Source organism: Taurulus bubalis (genome assembly GCF_910589615.1).
Source record: "Taurulus bubalis genome assembly, chromosome: 14".
NCBI lineage: Eukaryota > Metazoa > Chordata > Actinopteri > Perciformes > Cottidae > Taurulus > Taurulus bubalis.
Window position 1 is genome coordinate 11712871 of NC_136602.1, and position 22493 is coordinate 11735363.

At 41.3% G+C, this 22493-nt stretch overlaps 2 protein-coding genes across 2 annotated transcripts in view; both read right to left on the minus strand.

Moving 5' to 3' along the window:
- Positions 1 to 5678, minus strand: part of kcnma1a (potassium large conductance calcium-activated channel, subfamily M, alpha member 1a) — a gene marked incomplete at both ends in the record, with an annotated part of 124891 nt that extends 119213 nt beyond the window's left edge. The window contains one exon of the mRNA XM_079229511.1: positions 5388 to 5678. Coding sequence (XP_079085637.1) covers positions 5388 to 5678 — 291 coding nt within the window. The remainder of the gene's footprint in view (positions 1 to 5387) is intronic.
- Positions 5679 to 11889: 6211 nt separating this feature from the next.
- The window catches only part of dlg5a (discs, large homolog 5a), a gene marked incomplete at its 5' end in the record, with an annotated part of 34625 nt that continues 24021 nt past the window's right edge, over positions 11890 to 22493 (minus strand). The window contains 12 exons of the mRNA XM_079230048.1: positions 11890 to 13977; positions 14091 to 14200; positions 14720 to 14829; positions 15069 to 15196; positions 16227 to 16370; positions 16485 to 16675; positions 17198 to 17368; positions 18064 to 18212; positions 19200 to 19383; positions 19508 to 19672; positions 20238 to 20371; positions 21365 to 21527. Of these exons, the coding sequence (XP_079086174.1) occupies positions 13874 to 13977; positions 14091 to 14200; positions 14720 to 14829; positions 15069 to 15196; positions 16227 to 16370; positions 16485 to 16675; positions 17198 to 17368; positions 18064 to 18212; positions 19200 to 19383; positions 19508 to 19672; positions 20238 to 20371; positions 21365 to 21527 (1753 nt within the window). The 3' untranslated portion in view covers positions 11890 to 13873. The remainder of the gene's footprint in view (positions 13978 to 14090; positions 14201 to 14719; positions 14830 to 15068; positions 15197 to 16226; positions 16371 to 16484; positions 16676 to 17197; positions 17369 to 18063; positions 18213 to 19199; positions 19384 to 19507; positions 19673 to 20237; positions 20372 to 21364; positions 21528 to 22493) is intronic.

A 22493-nucleotide genomic window follows, 5' to 3' on the forward strand; every position in this document is an offset into this window, starting at 1 on the left:
AATGTCGTAGTCCTCCTATACACACATTTCTGCGATGACATTGAAAACTAAGCAAGAGAAATGTGCACAGCCAATCTTAAAGGCTTAAACATTTGCCTGAGGAAATTCACGGTTTGACCACGATGTCAAATTGTCTTTAAATTCCAGCACTCCTCCTGGGGGCTTGGCATAGTCCTGCTTGGCTAAATTACGAACCTAGCAGCTAATGTACAGAGGTTGCATTGAGTTATATCATGATGTGTTTAAGCTCTATTAATAAAAGTTAGTATATGGCGAGGGTCAATTCTAACGTTATCATGATGTGTTCAAATGTAATTTTGAAAAATCTAGGTTTTGGCAAGAGACTTGAATACATAAAAAACTAGCTAAAAAAAGGCCTATAATACATCATTAAAACTAAATAGCCTGCATGGATAATAATAACCATGTAAAAGGACAGTTTACACTGACTTTGGAACAGTTGAGTGGAAACAGCTAGTAGACTTGAAACCCAGACTATAATAATACGAAACATTTAGTAAATTTAGTAATGCACTAAATGGATTCAGTTTTGACAGATTATTTTATGAGCGAGAATAATTGTTAGCATACTCGATTACTAAAATAACCAATAGCTGCAGCCCTACAAGTCTTTATCAAGCTTCTTGTGTGATCATTTCTTCAATTAGCTCTGGAATTCAATAAGCTAGTGTGGGCCGAGCTGGGCAAAGTTAGGCTCAGGGTAGTGAGAGCGACAGCTGATGTCAGGGTGTGTGTGCTCGATGCTGCTCTGGCGAAATGCAGCTGGTCCGTTGCCAAGCAAAAAATAATACACAGGCCCACAACAGTTCCTCCCTGCAGGCACCTCCGCAATCCAGTCCACTTAAAGGTAAGCGCAGTCAAGAGAGTCCCACCATACCTCTTTCGCTCTGCCATAGATTTGGCTTTTCTTTGTCACATCGGCCAATACAAATACAAAGTGAAAGCCAAGCCATCGTGCGCAAAAATCAATCACAATCTTAATTTATGGAAATGTTTTGTGATCATTTAGAATTCACCAAGGCTGCCATTACTCATAAAATGGCCGATGATAAGATGGATTTGTCCTTGTGGTTTGAAAAGCAGATTTAAAGAACACTTCTCCACTTTTACACTTAATGTTAGTCGTTTAGTGATAATAGGCTTGCTTTATCATAAACTGACAACGGCCAGAGAAAAGGGAGCCTACGCACCACATGTTTCCTCACCCCACATCTTTATTAGTCGCATCACAGGAGCAGAGTCTGGCCCTCAAGTCAGGAGATCCAAGGCACAGCACATCAGGCTCTCATTAGATATGATGAAACTTTAATGATCCCATGATTGCCATAGGGACACTAGGCTGGTAGAGCAGCAAACAACATGAGAAGACGCATGAGCGAAATACAAATGATCCTGGAGCAAAAGGGGAAAGTATAGAAGTAAGTAAGTACTTGTTAAATAGGAAATTTATGTTTTTTTCTTCGCATTAAAACCTGCAGAAATTAGATTGTACAGGCGGAGCAGGAACTGTAGCTCCCTTTTGTTGAGCTGTTCGGAGAGAAACAACCGTACAATCCTGTCGGCTGTTTGCTCTAAAGTGCATTTAAAACAGTCCACGTTGCACCTGAGGGGGGTGAGGGGGAGGATGTTGTACTTTTGTACAACAAAAGTACAACAGGTGGAGGTGTTTTTGTGTAGTCCTCATTTATATCTCACTATGACACAGTGATATAATGTGTAGTTTGGTGCTTGGATTGAAACACTTGGCATGTACCGTGCCTCTGTATTGTTGGTTCAGACCAGTTTGCAGCTGATGTGTACGTTAACTAATTCAGGTACATTAAAGAGTGAATCATCTCCCTTCTTACTGCTCTGTGACAGGTGTCAGTTATCCACTAACAGCTCCTCCTCTTACTGATGCAGAGCTGTAGACTGTTCGCCTCCAGATAAAGTGGTCTTCTAAACACCCGTCAATGCTCTCGTGTAAAGTGACACAAACTAGTTGCAACCCTCAGCTACATTATATCCAAATTTACGCAAATCACTTTAACTTCTCGGTCAAATAATGTTACCAGTGCATACTATAAATTATTGTTAACGACTTAGCTGACATTAATCTACTTGATATACTCTGTCTATGATTATTCTTTTACGATCAACTATTCCTGTCAGCTCCAAGAAAAATGTTTTATTTAGAATGAGACATTTCAAATGTTCTAATAAAGCCACGTTTTCAGGGAGCCATTGTGCCATTCATGTTTGAATAGAGATTGGTGCCACAAATGCAAAGCCTCAATGCTCTTCCTCCCCACGCATCCCAAATAACAGAGGCATCATATAAGAACTCCTGGAGGTGGCATGACGCAGAGTAGATAACTAGACCGTTAGATAACCACACAGCAGTGAAGCAGCACAGAAAACAGCACAAAACTCGAAGAATTCAACAAGACCACAAGTAAGGGAATCTAGAGCAGATGTATATGCCAACAAGCCTTGCAACATGAAAGTGGTTTCCTCCACTTCAGCGTCACTGAGTGGCTGTGCTTCTATTCCCGTCATGCATATGCATTAGCATTGTCTTGAGTGAGTATTTCCCTGAGTAGGAAACCCCTTATTTAGAACGTGTGAAGCCTCGAGACTGCACTGTGAAAAGAGAGTGAAATAATGAAGCTCATCCAGACAGCCTGGGAACTGGTGTTTGCAGAGGGACGTAGTGTAGGAAAAAATCGATAACAAATGTGTTTTGATATGTGGTTTAAAAATGGCACTTGAAAACTCTGAAACACCCAGCAGATAAATAGTGCCATTAATGTTGCCATTACCTACACAGTGTTTAAAAAAATAATAATCTATGTGGGTTTGGTGTTGTTTTTTTATTTGATGTTGCTTTTTCAGTCCACCCAGTAGGCAACACCAGAACTATAAAACATTGTGTTGTTGACTAATACGATTGTCCTGTCTTATCTTAGAAAGATAGAAGTAAAAAGCAGATTATATCCAGTTCCTTGGACTTGTGAAGCACAAGTCCTCATCAGACCCTTGTCTTTTAACAGTCCAGAAGTCTCAAAAAGTTGCACTGCACATTTTTTCTTTGCTGCATCCACTTATCTCACTCCTTCCTCTTGTATGATGTATATGACCCATGACCTCTCCCTTATAATCCTGACAGAGAAGAGGGCCATTTAAAAGAATTAGGACACAGCTGTGTGTCAATGACAGAGCACAGGAGGACACTAGGCAATGCAACACCCCCTCTCAAACCCTTCAGACACCCTCACACCCCCTGTTTCCACTTCCTACTGTTTCTCTCTCAAGAGTTTTCACCTCCATTTCCTTGCCTCTGATTCCAGGTTCCCAGTACTGCCAGAGAAAGCCCACCACCCCTCAACGCCAACTATGCATCCTGTTTCTGACACATGCCAACTGAGTCAGCCGCACTAGTCAGCTGAACACAGATCCAGTTTCCCCTTTTTAATACTCCTAACAAGCCTTTTCCCTCTGCAGCCAAGTGTCAAGCCTACCAAAGTCACCTAACGGGATGGCTCTGCCTTCCACACACAGCAATACAACAGCCCAGGGAGGGAGTGCAAACGGAAACATGCTTTCATTTTCTTCCGTTTCTTCCTTTTACAAGAAATGAGATGCAACCAGATACCCACCAGCAGTCACAAGATGGATACCTCATTATAATTGCATGGTTTACTTCCATCACTGTCCTAGCATGATGGTTAGAAGTATGCGGGATGGCATATGGTTTGGTGCCATCTCGGATACTGGGATTCATGACCATAACAAAATGAGGCAGACAAGTAATAACCTAAATAGTATATTAGGCAGAGTTATATCTCAATGTAAATGAGAGCCGTTTAGACGAGACAATTTTTTGTCAGCAGAAAAACATGTTTTTCAATATGCAGCCAAAAGCCGGGCTGGACGATCTGTGTATTTTCACGTCCTATCCCAAATCTAGATCCATCACTTTTGGTATGTTTTGTTTGTTTGTGCAGATGGGTGAGTGTGGGGCTGTGAGATATGATTGAGAGATATTCTAAAACATAGTGATATTTCAATTTCAGATATCCATTTATATAATTCACAAATGTATACAATATCACATTTGAAAAGGATCAAATTGATGTGCAATGGCTTCAAGCAGAGCAATGAAGGCAATGTCCTGCTGTTATTGTCAGTTAAGGATGATGACTCTCCGCCCTGTCTTCCACCTGTTATAATACCAAATAGAAACGGGCAGAAAAGGGCCAAGGCCACAAAAGGACATGGCAGAAGAGCAGCAGGAGGGGCTCAGCTCATCCATTTGAATTTAATGCAACCCAAACATATCAAGGGATGAGGAAGTTCACCGTTGCTCCCTCCTTCCTGCCGTCATTGTCACTACATCTTCTTTTCAACCCCTTTGTGCTTCATGCTGATGACACTCGCACTGTCACAGCACTTGCCTTGTCCTACTTTTTGTTGTTGTTTTGTGTAAAATATTCTCATTCCAAGCAAGAAAAAAAAAATCGTACACTCTAAGCAACATTACCCACTGTTCAGCCACTTGCACCATACGCAAGTGTATGAGTCATGCATGAAGCAGGCTTTAATACACATATGAATCAGCCATGATTCATCGTTGAAGCAGGCCACCCCAAGCAAAGTAAAGGGTAGTCACCCTTTTTCATCCTATTTCTATCTCAGTCCTGCAGACAGGTTACTTTAATCATTCCACAAAGATAATTAATGTGCAGCAAAAACACATTTATTAACATGTGAAAAACAGACAGAAAAAGACAGAAATTGTGTTTCCGAGGACTTTATTTTGCAGAGTTGTTGCATACTATGAAAGCAACAGCCTTCATGTCGTCGGGTCTGCATGAAAAGTCCTAATGGATGTAATTAGGTCTCACTGGTGGAATGTTACGTTGGTCCATGAAACTACTGAGTGGCCCCAAGAAACGTCTATTTTCACCATAGAAGTCAAGAGCTGATGTGCCATAATGATAGGCTATGATGTGCGTTGAAGAAAAAGCTAAATAAAATGAAGGAGCTGCTCTTCTCTCATCCCACCCACATCTGTCATGCAACACCACCCCCTTCATTCAAGAGTGGGAGTTGGTAAACACATCCAACGGATAATAACAATCGTATCCAAGGGATGCATTCATTATAAAGGCACTGCAGTTGGCACTTGAAATATGTTTGGTGGGTGCAGATGATGGGGAAGCCATCAAAGTGGCATGTAATTTTCACAATAAAGGCCATTACAGAACAAGAAGTCAGGCCAGTGTCACATAAAAAAATGTAATAAACACATTATGTGCATCGTATGAGGCGTTAAAAGATATTTTACATATACAAATTGACAGTGGACAAACTAGCGGCCATACCTTGGGTTTGATGTTGCAGTGGCAGCAAACTGTATACATATATTTGAGTGTCCTCCACAGCAGGATGATGAAGAGACCCCCAAAAAACGTCACCATGGAGGATGCGAGGAATGCCCACCACATGCGCTGTCCATTGTTGTCGCAGGGCACCTCGGACGAGAACGGGATGACAACGTCTACCATCTTGGATATTAAGATTGAAGAGTCCGGATTGATATTCTTATTGATATTGCTTGTCCTCATAGAGCTGGCGCTTCCATGGGGAACGGTGCCACCTGCCTCCGCTAGCATTTAGGAGCCTTGGAGAGCCTGTGCCAGCGTCCCCAGCTCCACTCACCAGCCATATTGCTTGAAAAAAAAAAAATCACCCACTTCGCTGTAAATTGTGTTCACCCACCCGATGGAGTCTCTTTCTATACTTTAGCAGCCTATGAATCGTTTATTCGTGACAGCGTGAGACACCGCACACGCGAACCTGACCAAAATAGCGGGTCGGTGGCCCTTGGACAGAGGCATTTAAATCCGCAATACTGACGAATCTGAACCACGTCTCAGGCTGAGGGGGTTTCTGGCTCTTTCACGCCAAAAGCCATGGCGAAGACGGCGTCGTTCGCAGCCCGTCGACGCTGCCAATGATACGTCGAGTAGTAGTAAACACAAGCAGGGACAAATGTTCGCAGCCTGTTCTCGGCGAGGCGACCTCTCTCTCTCTAGCCGTCTTCAATCCAGGGATCCTGTCGATAAGCAGCCGGAGAATTCGATCGATATCACTTTTCGTGAACGGCGGGCAACAAAACGAAGAAGAAAAAAACACACATATAGATAATTGGATTCTACATGTGGTTCACTGTCTCCGCAGCAATGAAGGCTACATCATCTTAGCGGGCGTTTTCGTGGTCAGTTCTGCGTAAAAGGGACGAGCGCTCGGGTGGATGTCACCGCCTCCATTCGATCCCCTGCAGCCCTGGCACGGAGCGGCCAGCTGAGAGCGCGCGCCTGTCAGATCCGCTCCAGAGGAGAGTGGGGAGATGTACAGGTAGGAAGGCGGAGCGAAGCGCGTGTAATAAAGATAGACAGAGGGCAGTAATACTCGACGACGATGTTTACTCCGAATGCCGACCGGTCTGCGCTACCTCCTCGGCGCATAAAGGAGGAAGGCAACAATTGCGCCTTTGCGTCTTTGATGTGCGCCAATGAGTGACGCACGTCGCAGAAACGAGGAGGATGTGAAAAGCGAGCTATATCTATCAGTGATGCATTTAAGGATTATAGCAGGCTATATAAACATCACAGCGAATGATGTGTCCCCATGGGAAATGCTGTGATGACAGTGTGGATTTAACACGAGAATAAAGTGAGGTTACTTTTCATTTGACTCCAACACTGTCGGTCGCTGTAGGGATCATATTGCCCTGACTTCTCATTAAGGATAGTAGTCCCCTTTTTGAGTTACTGCTTGTCATCATGGATGAAGGGCATCCCATGTTTTCATTTTGAGAAATGGACTTGATAAAAGGCCTCACACACACACACACACACACACACACACACACACACACACACACACACACACACACACACACACACACACACACACACACACACACACACACACACACACGGGCAGTATGTATATTATTTGTATTTGAAATACGTATTTCAATTATTTTTGAGTATTTTGTCATTTGTATTTGATAGGGCCGATAAAAAATCTAACATAATTTGTAACAAAATACTTTAGAGTGGACTAATTTTGTATTTAAAATACTCAAAATACTTTCTCCACAAATCAAAAAATTGTTCACTTATCAAGCTCCTTATTGTTCGCGTTAGCACAACCCTCCCCTCTTCAGCTCCGGTTGAGAAACTGTTCTCGCTTGCAGGAAGAATATTCCATCCGCACAGAAGGCGGTTAACACCAGAAATAGTTGAGAAGTTAGTTGTTCTTAAAGGCAACTAAACTAGCTACTCAGTGGTTGGGTCTCAATAACCAAAATGGAAGGATTATTATGTCATAAAGATGTCAGTGTGAACCTGTATGAGACACTGTAATATAGAACTATGTGGCCTACCATGCCACTGGCCGATGAAAGAGAGAAATAAGTAGGTATGTAGCTTTTTTTAATTATTAAATTATATATATATATATAATATATAGTTTTTCTACTATAAAATAGCACTATGTGTTAACAGTATCTCTGCAAAGTTTGACTCTGATTAAGTGAAGTTAAATAGTTTTAGTAATTAATTTAGTGCAGATTTCGTGTACCGTAAGTTTAGGTCCCTGAAAGCAAAAATGCCCTAACTTTCTTTCTGGACCTTGGACGCCTTTGGTTCCACAACAGATGGGCTCTGCTCAAGCAGATGCAGCAGCACATACCAAGTATTGTTTCCATAAGCAAGTCATATTTCAGTTTTTTGGCTGGAGAAAAAAATGCAATGTGGTTGATATCTTACTGAGGCTTTGTCTGACTGGTTTTGGCGCAATTGGCGGAATCCGTAGGTCGTAAGCTTTCCAGAAAGGTGCACCAATCATGTGTGTCATCAAGCTAGGGATATACAAATTGATATCTTCATAACTTGGGGAACTCTCTCAAGTCACTTTTGAGTCCTCTCGAGTCATATTTATGTTTTATGTTAATATTTATGGTTGAATTGTGTTATAAACATGTAACATAGACTTATATACTCTTGCATTTATAAAAATATATACATCATCAATCAAGTTGTAGTCTTTTAATAGCTTTGCACTGACATTCTGTGACTTTTCTTCCTTTTGTGGGGTTCACCAAAGCTTTGTGTACATTATATAGTCCAAACCTGAATGCTCTGCTATACCAAATTGTGAGAAAATGGAAAATCTAGAAAAAAGTATTTCCTTTCATTTTAAATACCAAATGCATGCATTGTATTTGGTTACATTTCCTGCCACCAGTATTTTGTATTCTATTTTAATAAATTTATTTGAGGGGAAGGGTTACTTTTTAGTTTTTTAAATTTGTATCAAAATACATTTTGATGTATTATTGCCCATCTCTGCCCACACGGTGCTTGTTATAAATGCCTTTTCCGGCCAATTACTGTAATATGCTTACACTTTTAGTTCACATATTAGGTCAAAAACAGGTGTGAATTGGTGACGAAGGTGATGCATGACTAGCACTGGTTTATGCCCCTCAAGTAGTCAGCCAGACCCAAGGATATGGGGAAACAGCTGGCTCGGGCCCTGAATAACCACTGACCCCCCTGCACTAGACAAGGCAGGTGCACACACCACCTGTGTCACAAGGCCCCAGACTTCTTGGAGATTGTTTGCAATAAACCCTCAATAATCTGTACAGGCTCTGTGGTCTAATCTAATGTGGTATCCGATATCAGCAATTATTTAAGTATACTCATAAGTTACCTAATAAATGTCCCATTCATTTGGAATTATTATTATTACTCAAGCACAGATGATTCGGAAAGCAAACATGCCGAAGTAAGGTGTGGCAAAGATGTGATTTATGTTCTATGACGGTAATTTATTGTCTGGGAAATAGTAGCGGTTCCACAGAAATAGCTTCTGTAACAGAATCCTTTAGCCTGGGAGGGGGGGAGCTGTAAAAGAGCGAAGACAAGGAAATCGGTAAATTATAGCACAACGTCAGCGTTATGAGCGTCTATGCGAGCATTTTGACTTTGACAGGTCAACACTGCTGTCCACCAGATTTACAGAATAAAAATAAACTCAGATGCAACAAGTTTTGAATGTTTGTAACATGATCTTTGTTACATAATTTCATCTGCATCATTTACATCAGGTTTGCTTCAGAAAGTCCCTGCAGCCAAACACTAAGAAGGAAATCAGGTCGTGTAAACTTAGGTTTGACCTTTATCATAACTATTAGACTATTAGAATGGGCCTTGTAGAGCAGCTCTGAAGATGTCCTCCTGCTGGTAAAATTGTGAACTGGTCATATTACGCACAAACGATGCTGCTCGACAGCAGTGACATGGAGCACCTACCTCCATTTTTATTTTTTCAAGCACTGCAACATTTTCATAAAAACAAATTACATTCAAGCTAGAACCAACATGATACAAGTCAGGAAATATTAAAGAAGATAGTTCAATGCCTCATGAGTATGCTCATCTTTATTCAATAAATCATATTATTTTCAAGAAACAAGTGAGGTGTAAATCACAGGTCAACAGAGGCATTCTCTTGAGAGTAATAATGTTAATTCATGTTGCAGATTCACACAGCATTTACAAATGTATTGGCACATCATTCATGCTGTAAACATCTTACTCTAGACATACTCTGAGAACAAGTCTATTGAATTCCAAGGTCCAATGCAACAATACGCCCCTAGAAAGGTCACAGAAAGTGAGAGCATCAGCAGCACATGCCACATACGTTGTGTCATAATAAATCTTGCTGGCGTTTATTGCTGGCTAAAGAAGTGGGGACTTAAATTGATCATCCCCCATGAAAGGCCAGCTGTTGGGCGGGCGGTTCCTGTGGGCCAGAAGAACTTTAACCGTAGGGGCTCGGTGCTGACAGATGATGAGATTAACACAAGAGCAGTCAGGTGGTAATCCTGCAGGACATTTTGAGATGCTGATGAGCTAATGTGCTGGAGAACCAGCAGAAGGCTGAACCGGACAAATTCATCCTATCATACTCAGAGATGGGAAAGGCCACAGCTTGCCAGTGTGGACTAGAAAGATCCGTCGCTGTCAGACGTGAGACTTCTCAAGTTCAGTTGAGCCGTCAACAGCTGTCTTGAAACAGACACCTCACCAGGAGATCTGGAGACCCTACCTCTTTCTAAAACAGGGAAGCGGGTACTTCGAGGACATTAAGAACAGGAGCATGATATAGCAGACCTGAACTTGAAGTATAGTGAAGAAGTTATGACCCAATCATTGAGCGACATTCTCTGGAGAGCATTGACAAGCATGAACAATTAGGCCTGTAGCAGGATGGAGACATTGGTGGATGTTTTGGAGACACTGGGTGCTCTCTTGCCCCGATGAACCCGACAGGCAGCTTGAGGGTAGTCATCCACTGTGCAAAGTGACATCATCGGCTGGAGGACCGTGTGACCCCTGATGCGGCACTTGGAGGAAACAACCTTAGGCTAAAGGTGCCCAATCAACCAGCAAGATATGGTGTAGCTACAGGCTGTCCAACTGCATGGAAAACAACTCTCAAAGAATATTGAAAAGTTGTTCTTTGAGTGTAGACCGAGTATGTGTTTATCATCCAGCAAAAACCTATATGACTTTTGAAAAAGGTTCTTTGTGTAAATTCCCTGAATATTTCCAGGAGGCAAGAAAATGTAAAATGAGCTGCAATTGAATACATTACACATTTACAATTGTACTATTAAGTAATAGATAACTAAACTGGAGCAGGAATTCTGCTGCTGGTAAACGACATTCAGACAGATCACATGAGGAGAATTAAGAAGCCCACAGTTCTGAAAATAAAGTATTCACAGTGATGGCAATCAAAAACAAAACTTTATTGGAGTAACATACTTTCAAGCATTCAACTCTAATAAGGCTGAAACTGCTATGCTATATATATTGCTTTACATAACAGCATTCATCACCAGGGATATTTTGTACAATCACTGCAGAGCATGTGCTCACACATCTCTGTACTGCAGACATCAACGCTCTACTCTTAACCAGCTTAAGAGACTTTGATCTCAAAAGTACCCGATTAAATAAAGTCACTTAAGTGACTTAGAAATGGTATGCCTTATAGTCAAAGATATCGTAGGATCAAGATAATTACCAAAATCCTTTTGCGGCACGTTGGTCTCAATGTTCTAGTGTGAAGACATCAAACTGCAAAGCCTGATGTATGATTGGAGTGCTGCTAAGAAAAACAATTAAGTGTTTATAGTGTATAAAAGTCTATATAAACCAAGGAATGCAGCCGCTTCTTTAATGCTGAAGCAAGGCCACATCTTTATCGCTCTCGCTCCCCGATACGCTGGCAGATATTGTCACACTATACCTTATCTCAACTCAGAAAGGCCATTTCATCTGACATTTTTTCATTTACTGCCGCTCTCAGCTAACTGGATTCACTTTCATCCTTATGGGCTACATCTCTGAAGGACACTGTCACATGTCAGTGAGACGTTTACAGAAAATTTGCTCCCAGCACTGCTTTCTTCCTCTTCTCGAAATCATAACCTAAATAAAAGGCAGAGACTGAGTAGCCAATTCTCTCACTTTTTAAACCTTTATTGGTAACACTTTATAACGCAGCCATGGTGGGTAACTTAAAGTGAAATATCAAATACAATACTTACCAGTTCTAAAACCGCAGGACAAGGGAGTAACAATTTTAGAGGAAAAAAGAAATTATCTTACAATGTCAGAACAATAGACTATAGCCTGTAAGGGGCGGGCTGTACAGTTTAATGTCACTCAACAGGGTGTTGAGAAATATATCATTACACTTTCAGAAACAAAATCTCAGACTTAGTCCGTATCGTGATACAGAAAACAAGTTTTATTCTCATGTTAATGTCTCAACATACAAATCACATTCCTTTTAATAAAATAAAAGTTCATCAGTACCTGGCATCTACAGTAGACTTTTTCTAAAAATACAACAATTTCACGTTGTATTCCGCTCTCGCTCTACCATATGCTATCTACTCAGAAAAATAGTAACATTACAGTTGGCTTCTGCTTACTCTTTCAGCCCAATAGTCAAACTTGTGGACCAATTTTCCTTTGAAAAACTGTGCAAGAATAGATCCCTTTTTAATAATTCAAATAAGAAGTGATCCTTTTTTCCAATTAAGAATAAAAGGCCATCAATGAAATGTAAGGAACTGATGTGACAGATAAAAACGTGAATTAGTTACAGAAGAAATATAGTACCTATTTGTAGTCTACTGGAAACCTAGGAACAGTTACATGTTTAAGGTTAACAGATAAACAAGTGCAAAACAGAAATATAAGGATAAAGTTGCCTTAGTGGATTTTGGCACGATAAGATACAGGATATGGTTTTGAGGAAGGGCAGAATATCTTTGTCAATATTTTTTGCCTCCTGAATAAAAAATACAATTAAATAACAAAGAAAAGTCACTAACATTTAAACAGATCAGAGGAAAATCCTTTAAGATATTACCCTGCAAATTTTGCTTCATAGTGTCTCTTTTAATGAGTACGTCGATAAGTGACTGATAACCAACCACAAAAAACAAAAATAAATTCTTTAAAAAACATGCTAATACCTGCTAAGACATGACTTGACCGCCAGACGTTCCTAGGCGTATGACCTAGTAAAAATACATGTAATATATATTTGTTTCTTTTTTCCAGATGTATCTGCATACTGTATATGTTATACTCTATATTGTTGTTAAATATATGTTAAAGAGATAGAATGATAGTTACACAGTGGTCTGTCTAGCCCTGGAGTGCATTCTGAGGAGTTAACCCGTTGGCCGCCGCTTTGGCCTGCCCTCAAAACCTCACCATTGTCATGCGCTCTCCGCTGTACTGCTCTAAAATCAGCCCCTAAATCATCTAGTCCGCCATGGGTGAAAGAATGCATTGAATCAAAAATCCTCTTAATGTTCTGGCTACGTGACCAGGGGATGGTTTCAGATCAGTGTTGTTCTCCAAAGGCACTTCCGAAAGGCCCATAAACTGTGCGCACACCCAGCTGCTATAGAAACACAATGCATAGAGCAAACATCGATGCGTTTTGCGTTTTCATGGCCGTCACCGGTGGCAGTCAGACTCAGTGAGACCACAGCTACATACTTCAGGAGGTTTGATGCTTTTGCACATTTGTGATGAAACACCACGAGGAATGTGATGTCTGATCCCGGCATTCCATTTCTATAGCATCGTATTCATTCTAGCAAACAACCATGATGCAACTTAAATTGTCATTACAATTGTGAACAATGTTTTCTCACTCTCTCAATCTTATTCTCACATACATACAGACACAAACACACACACACACACACACACACACACACACACACACACACACACACAATTAGTTGTCAGTCATCGTCAAAATGGGTGCATAATTGTAGGGAAACCATAAATGTCATTTTGGTACATGGAAGGGTCAGGGGGTGGCTGAGCTTCAATAGTGTTGAGGTTTGTGTACACAGGGGGAGGGACACGCATTCAAGCAAATATTGAACACCAATAGTCAGACTCGTCTTTTGACTGTAAACGGACGCTTATAATGCAGCATTACAAATACACCACCAGAAACCCTTAGGGAAGACTGACTGAACTTTTAACGTCGAGATCCTGTGCTACTAACCCGCTCCGGAGCACACTATGAATCAAGACAAAGACAAAATAAAAAAATATCAATAATTTACATAACTAGCTCACTGTAGGGTACCTATTGGTATAGTGTGAAAGGGTTAATTAGTGTTTGGGGAATGGAGATGAAAGCCACAGCTTGCTGTAGTGGCAGCTGGTTTCCTCTAGGGGCAGCCGAGTGGAGTCCACAGGACTTTACTTTGTTCTTGATCAACTATAGTGATGATCTGAGTGCAAATGTAAGGGAGGGTGCCGCCTTGGACAATACCTGAAAACAAAGGGAACATTTATTACAGTGCAAATAAAGTTCTGACTGACACATAATGGGCATATTGTCTGTGATCCATGTTTTTTTGTTTTTTTTTTAGAGTGCATACGAACCTGTGAAGAATTTGCTGTACTCTTGCTCAATCTTCTGCGCACTTTCAAATTGCTCCTTGGAATGTTTTTGAGATACTTTGTCCCGCAGATAAACCGGATCTTTCTGCTCCCTGTGAAAAGAAAAATAAGAATTGGAATAGTCATGAGAGCATGTAAGTTATGAATCCAACACCGATGAACACTTATGTTCCCTGTATTTTGATTGTGTCTAATTAAGCTTCATTCAGAGCATCTAATACTTAACGGATAAAAGTATGTGCTCAAATTTAGAATTCACCTGTTACTTATTTTGCCAGTGAGGGTCTTGGGAGAGAAATCTTTTCTGAAAATCAGTCACAAATTAGGCAAACTACATCTAGTGTTGATCAAGTATTGAATTACTTATTTTAAATATGTAGCAACAACAATGTCTGATGAATCTTGACAAGAGATAGATAACGTACAACAAATACAAAGCGAATAAGGGATACAACACTTAATTTGGAAAAGAAAGAACAGCTGTTTGGGATTATGTCCGAGTTTGTTGTGGGACGGGGTGCTGAGACAGACGCGCCAAAGGGTTCATTGGAGGATGGAGAGCGAGAAGGCTTATACACACACACACACACACACACACACACACAACTTACTTTATCTGCTTTGCGTTTTTGTAGCGGACGAAGACAACAATTGGATAAATGTGAACGCTGTGGAGCCTTTCGATGGCGTGCGGGGCAATGTCGAGCAAACAGTGACAGCCCTGCATCCGAAAGAAAAAGAAAACACGACCAACAAATTCAGCTCTCAGTTTCAAAAGACTCAACAACAATTGACACCTGCTGTTACGAGCTGGAACATTTTCTATTTCCCATTAATCGCCATCTAAGAATGAAGCACTGCAATAGCGATATCTTATCTTGAGCAGAGATTAAAGACAATTTAAAGCTACTTTATCTTTCCCGATACAATCTTATGAGAAAGAAAAGCTCTGGGTGATACCTTATCGGTTATTTCTTTTATAGAAGCAACAGTGGTCACATCAAAGTGGCCACTCCTGCGCTTGTAGTCAATGAAGAGGCAGTCTTTGACGCCCCGCTCGATGGCTTGCTGGGAGGCCTTCATCACCTCTGAAGACACAACAGAAAGAATTCATATTAAATCACATGTTCAAATTACATTTTTACCAACTACTGTACAAACCCTCCCATTTAAATCAAGCCTTATACAAGAGGCAGAAATATCCAAAGTTTTTTAAGAATGTAGATGCACTGTTAGTCTTTTTTTGATTGGCAATCGGATGTATATTGACAATTGAAGGGATGATCGATGATTGGTTGTTTCAATGCCAATATTATTGTGATTTTAACTTTGTTAGACCATCATCAGAAGTAAGATATTAAAACAATCTCTACAATCTGCACCTTACTGTACATTTAGAGATGTTTAAATAATTCATAAAATGTTCACTCTCTTTTACACATGTAAATTCACTATAAGTGTATTGCTTGCAGAGAGCATGCAGGTTGATTTTAAAACAGCCAAGCCACCCTCAATACAAAACAAGTATTTCATTCACTCAAGCCAGATTTTTAAGCTGCTGTGAGGATGATGTCACAGCACTATAGGGACGGCAGGTTTGCATTGCACTGGTTACCGAGACTGGTTTTGGCATTATTGCAGTGGCAAACAAACCTTTATGGTAGTTTTGTTCAGAAAGATAATATTCACAAATTAATGTAATGATTTTCTAAGATTGAATACAATCGCAAAAAGTAAAAAGCTAAGGCTGACTAGTCGGCCTGAGGACGTTTAATGTCTCCAACAAACTCTCTAGTCTCGTTAACCACAACGTTTTTTTTAAGACATGTAAAAGATTCAACTAAAATTCAAGAGTGGGGTATTTACTGAAAATAGCTAACTGGATAACTGGTTACAAAAGGGAGTTTAGACGAGCCGAACCATGAAGTGGAAATGAGGCTAAAGACCAAGTTTTCATGAGCATGCTGTGACATAACTCTCCCACCCCCTGGCAATCAAATAGCCTTTTGGCGAGTAACCACGATCTGACCATATCAAAATAGAAATGATGACCAACCCTACGCACCATATATTTCCCCGATTTGTAGAACTGACAAACATCTGATCGGGTGAACTCACCCAGTATACATCTGCAGAACTTCCCAGGAGACTCTTTGACCAGCATCTCCTTGACGGCGTCGGTGAGCGGCCCAATGATGAGCACCGGTCGGGGAGAGGGGCACTCCACCTTCTGGACCCGCTGGTAAGCCAGACTCACACAGTCTGACACAAAGAGCACGCAGATCAATCAAATATTATGTTTGGCGAAGATTTACATGATGCCATTTTGATTATTTCTGATATTTTTTATAAAAACATCTCAATGTTTCCTCTCACCATCAAGGAAAGGGATGGAGTCTGTGCTGATGGCATCCAGAGCCACCATTTCTTTGCTGTCTTTGGAGCTGCTGCGTTTGTGTTTCTGTTTCCGCCTGAAGAAGGATCTGCGGGCCGCCGCAGACAGAGTCTTACTGGAGTCTTCCTTCATTTCTGTCACACTGTGTCTGCGGTAAAACTCTTGGTCCATCCTAGACCCCCCCCACACACACACAGATTTAATTGAAGAGGATCCGCAAGGAAAAAGGCTGTGAATGCATCAATGTAGAAAAGGAGGACTGGTGACTTTTAAAAACATAACATTTCCACTTGTGGGGATTGTTTTAGTTTGTTGTACTAAGGTTGGAGCAAACGTTTATGTTAGGCATGTAGTTTCTGAGAGTCGAGGTATGTTGGACAAAATAATAAATCTTTATTGATTTTAGCATTTGTTTAGAATGTATTGTTATGGACTACTGGCCCTTCTGGCACAGTCTAAGAACAACCACATGAAAAGAGTAACATCAATGCATGTTTGCAGAGACACACTAACAATAAAATGTGACCTAGCAGTTAGTGAGAAAGGGGCAGTCTAAAACATATGGAAGAGAAGTGGCGTTACATATGATTCCTATATTGCAGCAGTATTGCACAGCTTGTTGCGACAGCTGTTACAAACTGTCCCCTAGCTCAAAAACGGATGTGTGTAAGCGTGCATTGAATTCTCCACCCACATGTACTTGCTGGGGATCTGCCCCCTCTGGATCTGCTGCGCGTTCTCATCGAGCTGCCAGGCAATCCACGTCCCAAAGCTGCCCTTTGGTAAAGACTCATCCACGTACAGGATGTCATCCTTCTTAAAACTGAGGTCCCCCTCGGCCTCTCCCACACGGTCGTAAAGTGCTCTGGTGAGAGGGAGAGACAAAGATAGATGGGGAGTTATGAAGAGCAGGGCAGAAAGAGGGAGCAGAGAGTTGATGAAGTGAGAGAGCAGGTGAGGTACCAGACAAGAACGGTGTGAAGAGGGCTAGAGGGTAAGAAAGATTAGAGAAAGTTTATTTACTGACAACATAAACCTTGCTCGCCTCTTATTGGAGCCGTGTAAGTCATTACCGAGTAGTCTGTGACAGTCAGGCAGGCAGAGTGTATTTACTGCAGATGACATCACAAGCCCACTTGCCTATATGACAAGTGACTGCGGCAGCTGAGGCAACATGCCCCGACAGACACCCAACAACAAAACGTGACATTTTTAGCGCTTCATTTTCCATTCATTTACAGAGTACTTTCTCATGGTTGAGAGAACACAGAGCACTAAAATGGATGAGGTGTTGGTCTGCTGCGTAGCGAGCGCAGAGATTAGATACTAAATTTGTGGTGTGATTCGCAGCATTGCAGTCACACAATGGATCTGGGATAATTGGTTAGATGAGAAAGATTCCAACTTGTCCAAGGGGCACTCCAGTGGTGGTTCTATAAATAGTAACACAGACAGAGATGAGGCTGCTAGGGGAAATTAGTGGTCCTTATACAGCGCTGTTACAAATAAAACGCCTGACAACGATCTGTGTGCATGTGTAATGAGTATATATGTATGTACCGAATATAAAAGCCATCTCCTGGAACATCCTTGAGCGTGCTGAAGTCATCTGGCCGATGCTGAACCTTAAATGTGACCGTCTCTGCAGGCTTCAGCATCTCGACGTACACCTCCTCTGCAGTCTTATTCTTCATATTCACCGAGTTGTACTGAAAGACAAGAGGGAATGAGAATTACAAAAATATTTAAAAAAATGATTTAAAAAAAAAAAAAAAAAAAAAAAGGGAAAGTGAACTTCACATGAAAAATCTCAGAGGAATTTGCTCATCTGTATATTCAGCCGCAATGCCTGTGAAGCATGCCTGCTAACAGCTACATTTTCCTCCAAGCTTTCAGCTGGACTAAAGTGTCGCAGTATTGATTTGTGCCATGTATGGGGGGGGTGGAAAAGAAAACAAGATGGAAGATTGAAGGACAGGCTGATGCTGTGCAGCCTAATGACAACGCTGCATTGCAATTTGGATAGCAAGCCCTTTGTGGCAGAGAGCTAAGTGGGAGCATGCCATGAATTGTCTGTTCAGTTTGCGGTGCTCCGGATGGATCACCAACGAGGAGCGAGAGAGAACGCAGACGAGGAGAAGATCAATGCGGAACAAGGACGGGCAGGAAAATAGAAATGCCAGCAGCTTCTGGCCGTGCTCGAGTCCACAGTAACAAAAGCATGCAAAGCTTTGCAGCGTCTTATTTGAAGAGTTTAGCTTTGAGATCACTTTAAATAACCTATAGTTCACCAACAATTCCATTTGTGAAATCAAATAAAACTCCCACTTAAAAAAAAAGTCTCTCCAGCTCCTTTAAATCCAGATTGAAGACTTTTCTGTTGCCTTTAATTGGATCAGATTCAAGAATATCAATTTCTGCATGTCACTACTGCATTTTATTTCTTAAACTGCACTGCAACTTTTATTCTATATTTTGCTTTTTGACTGTTTTAAAAACAATTAAGAACATTCATTTTAGATCTTGTTTTTCTGCATTATGTTTTGATGCTTTTAGTGGTTTTATGTGAAGCACTTTGAATCTTTTGAAAAAAATATATTGGTCAGTTGATAAAGGTGTTAGTACATTATGACATTCTGAGGCAACAGGTGTCTATGCATGTGTGTTTGAGTAAAAGCAGGTGCACGAGTCCACACCTCTTGAATGAGGTCCCCAGGAAGCAGCCCATCAGCCCCTCTGGCAGGACTGTCCTCATCCAGGCTCTCTATGTAGACGCCCCGTAGGTTCCCTCCGCAGAGAGTGACTCCCACCTCCACCCCAGGCCTGCGCACCGTCACGAGCCGTGGCTCATCCGCCATCCTGCTGCACTCAGACGGCATTCTAGAGGACAAAAGATAGTTTTAAGAGATGGTGTGGCATGGAGCAAGTGTTTCTTCCACATCCAACTTACAATTAATGGTGGGGTTGTTCTATCTTGTATTAATGTTTGTGTTGGGGTTTTTACCTGATGAAATTGTGAGGACTGGTAGTGGGTGTGGTCTGCTTGGATGAAGGAGTGAGCGTGCCCTCGTCCTGTTCACTGAGTGTATCGATGGTGGAGTGATTGTCGGGGGTGGCGGCTCCACTCCCCTGGGGAGTCCACGGAGTACTGACTGGCTCCAGACGGGAGCTGCATCGAAAGTCAAAAATAGGAATGTGTCAATAAAATTACACTGTAAATGGCTTCAAGTAATGTCCTTCACAGTAGAGGTCAATTAAAAACAGTGTTGCCTTTGTCCATCAGAGAGCACAGACAGGTTAATGTATCTTACACTGTTAAAATGCCTATGTACAATAACCAAAATCAACAAATATTGGCTGACGTTTTTCCCCCGTCAAATATCAACATCGCAATCTAAATCCCAACTTAAGTATCGGTTTGACCTAATTATGAATAATGTTGATATTTTAAAGATGCACAGCTAAAGAGTTAATTACATCTTTATTCTTGACACATCTGTTGTTTCAGAGATCCCTTTTGTGTTTATTCAGCAAAGAAAAAGTGTGAATACAATTAAAAAGTATCATCTGTCCTCACTGCAAATGCATTTTGAGAACTCCTGGCCAGATAACAGCATACATCTCTTTTGTAGATGTCTTTCTTAAACTGAAACTCAGGAAGTATCCGAACAGCACACCTCGGGCTAACCCCACACTGAACATTAGACACAGGTGTACAGAAAACATCACGTTACCTCGAGCGAGAGTGGTTGCCCAGCTGGTACATGTGTGGGTTGTACTGGGCCATAATGGTGATGGTGTCACACTGCTGGCCGATGATGAGACGAGCTTGCTGCTCCGTGGCGTTCCGCAAGTTGATACCATTAAACTAATAAAGGAAGAACAGCGTGATTAGTGAGGGCTTGAGGAGAGATGGAGTTACTAAAAGAACATGGAGATATGAACACAGTATATGCTCAGTCCATTAAGGGTTTCAGGTCATTAGTCGTACATGGTGGAGAACAGACAGGGGATTAGTTTTAGATCCATTTTTAAAGTCTTTAAAAAAAGAAAAAAAAAAAAGAGTGCATGCTCAAAACAAAGTAAGACTCGTAAGTTGCAATGCAAGAAATGGCTGCCTGGTCTTTTATAATCTATATGATTCATGCACCTCAGCCATTCACAACACATCGTGATTATAGTATTAACAGTATTTGCATCTTGCCACCACTGAGATGAACATCTGCCTTCATTTAATGTTTTAAATATTAATAAGGGGGTCAAATACTTTCCATTTATGCTGTAGTAAAAAAAGATGTTGAGAAAAATGATTTGTAATAAATTTACATTCGTTATGTACTTTGATCTCTGTAAAAATTTTAAAAGTGCTCATTGTTCTGGACCAGGCCACTTAGATCATGGCTAGCTTATTCAAGGGGGAGTGACTGCTGAAGAGTCCACTACGACTACGTTATGTGATAGTGAAGCACATCAAAGCTAGATAAGATGAATAGAAGTTTTGGTCGGATAAATTCAGTTCAAAAACAGTTCTACTTATTCTCTTTTAACGACTACCACTGTGTAGCATCCACAAGAGAAGCATGTCCTCTTGCTGTGACATTGCAACAGAATTTCAGCTTGTGCAGCCATATTTTTTTTATGTAGGGAAAACACCCATTCAGCAAATGCATTTCAGCAATTATTAAATAATGGGAAGCGTGACCGTGGAAAATGCTATGGCAGCCAGTCGGTGTATTCCACTGTGTTAAAGGACTGAGCCTTTAAAGCAAACACATATTATCAGTATTGTAAGGCTCCTTCACAGGCATCCAGCAATGTATTTTTTTAAATTATGCTGCTCAAGGCTGTAACCTTTTCATACCTCCAGTAATTGGTCTCCATACTCCAATCCTGCCTGGTGGGCGATGCTACCTCCAGTAACTTTAGAGACAAAGATTCCTCCGTTCTCCCCACTGACAATGGAGATGCCTAGAGGCTCGGCGCCTTTGTGCACAATGACATTACGTGGTTCCTCCAGGTATGGCCTGGTGGGAAAGAGTGAAGTGTATACATGAATAGTATCCCAGAAAAGCAGCAACAGGGTGTCACACAGGGGCAAGTTGAGAGGGTGAGGTGACGTCACAGTTGAACTGACCAATTTATTTTCAGCTCTTGAGAGTGTGGCTACTTAGTCTTATTCTGATCCAAATTATAAACGTATCAATAGAAAGACTGATTCGTGTTTCAATTACGTTTGATCCCGAGCTTACATTTCCCTCGAGGTCTGTAAATTGATCTCTCCAATCTCTCCAGAGCGGCACTTAACGCCTGGTTTACAGAAGAACCTGGACAGGTTTAGAGTACAGCGACACTGTGTGCAACATCATAAAAGCACAAGCAACTGAAATCCCTTGACATGAAGGGGATTTGCATGAACTTGCGCGTCTTCATAACAAGTTGGCTTTGGACATGGCATACGATTCCATGAAGGCAGATAAGAGGAATGGATTAGCAGCCAGAGACGGGGGTAAACATATTGGTGGTGTACAAACAAGACCATGTCCCAGAAGTTCCAGGCTGAATAACAACACCATTGCATAACATACATATTGCGGACTCAAAGGTGACTTGACTGAAGGCCAAAATACAAACATGCATGTTGACCATGTCGTCATCATGGGTATGGACACTGCATGCAATATCTGAGACGCAAGTGGGTTTTCCGACATGGAGGGAGACATTGAAGTGCAGACATTAACATAACACTGAACCTTTGAAGTTCAGCAAGTGAAGCTAATCAGGTCTATTTTGGTGATTTCCTAAAGGCACTAATATTGTGCATGCAAAAACTAGAGATTTTTAAATTAAACCACGCTCTGGTGGAGGGAGAAAAAAAGGAGACAATTCTTCTTCTGCATTCTGTAGAGTGCACAAGACTATTCTGCTCCTCTGTATTATCTATCCAGCAGCACTGAAGCATGTGAACGACGTGAACTTGGGAGAAGGATGGG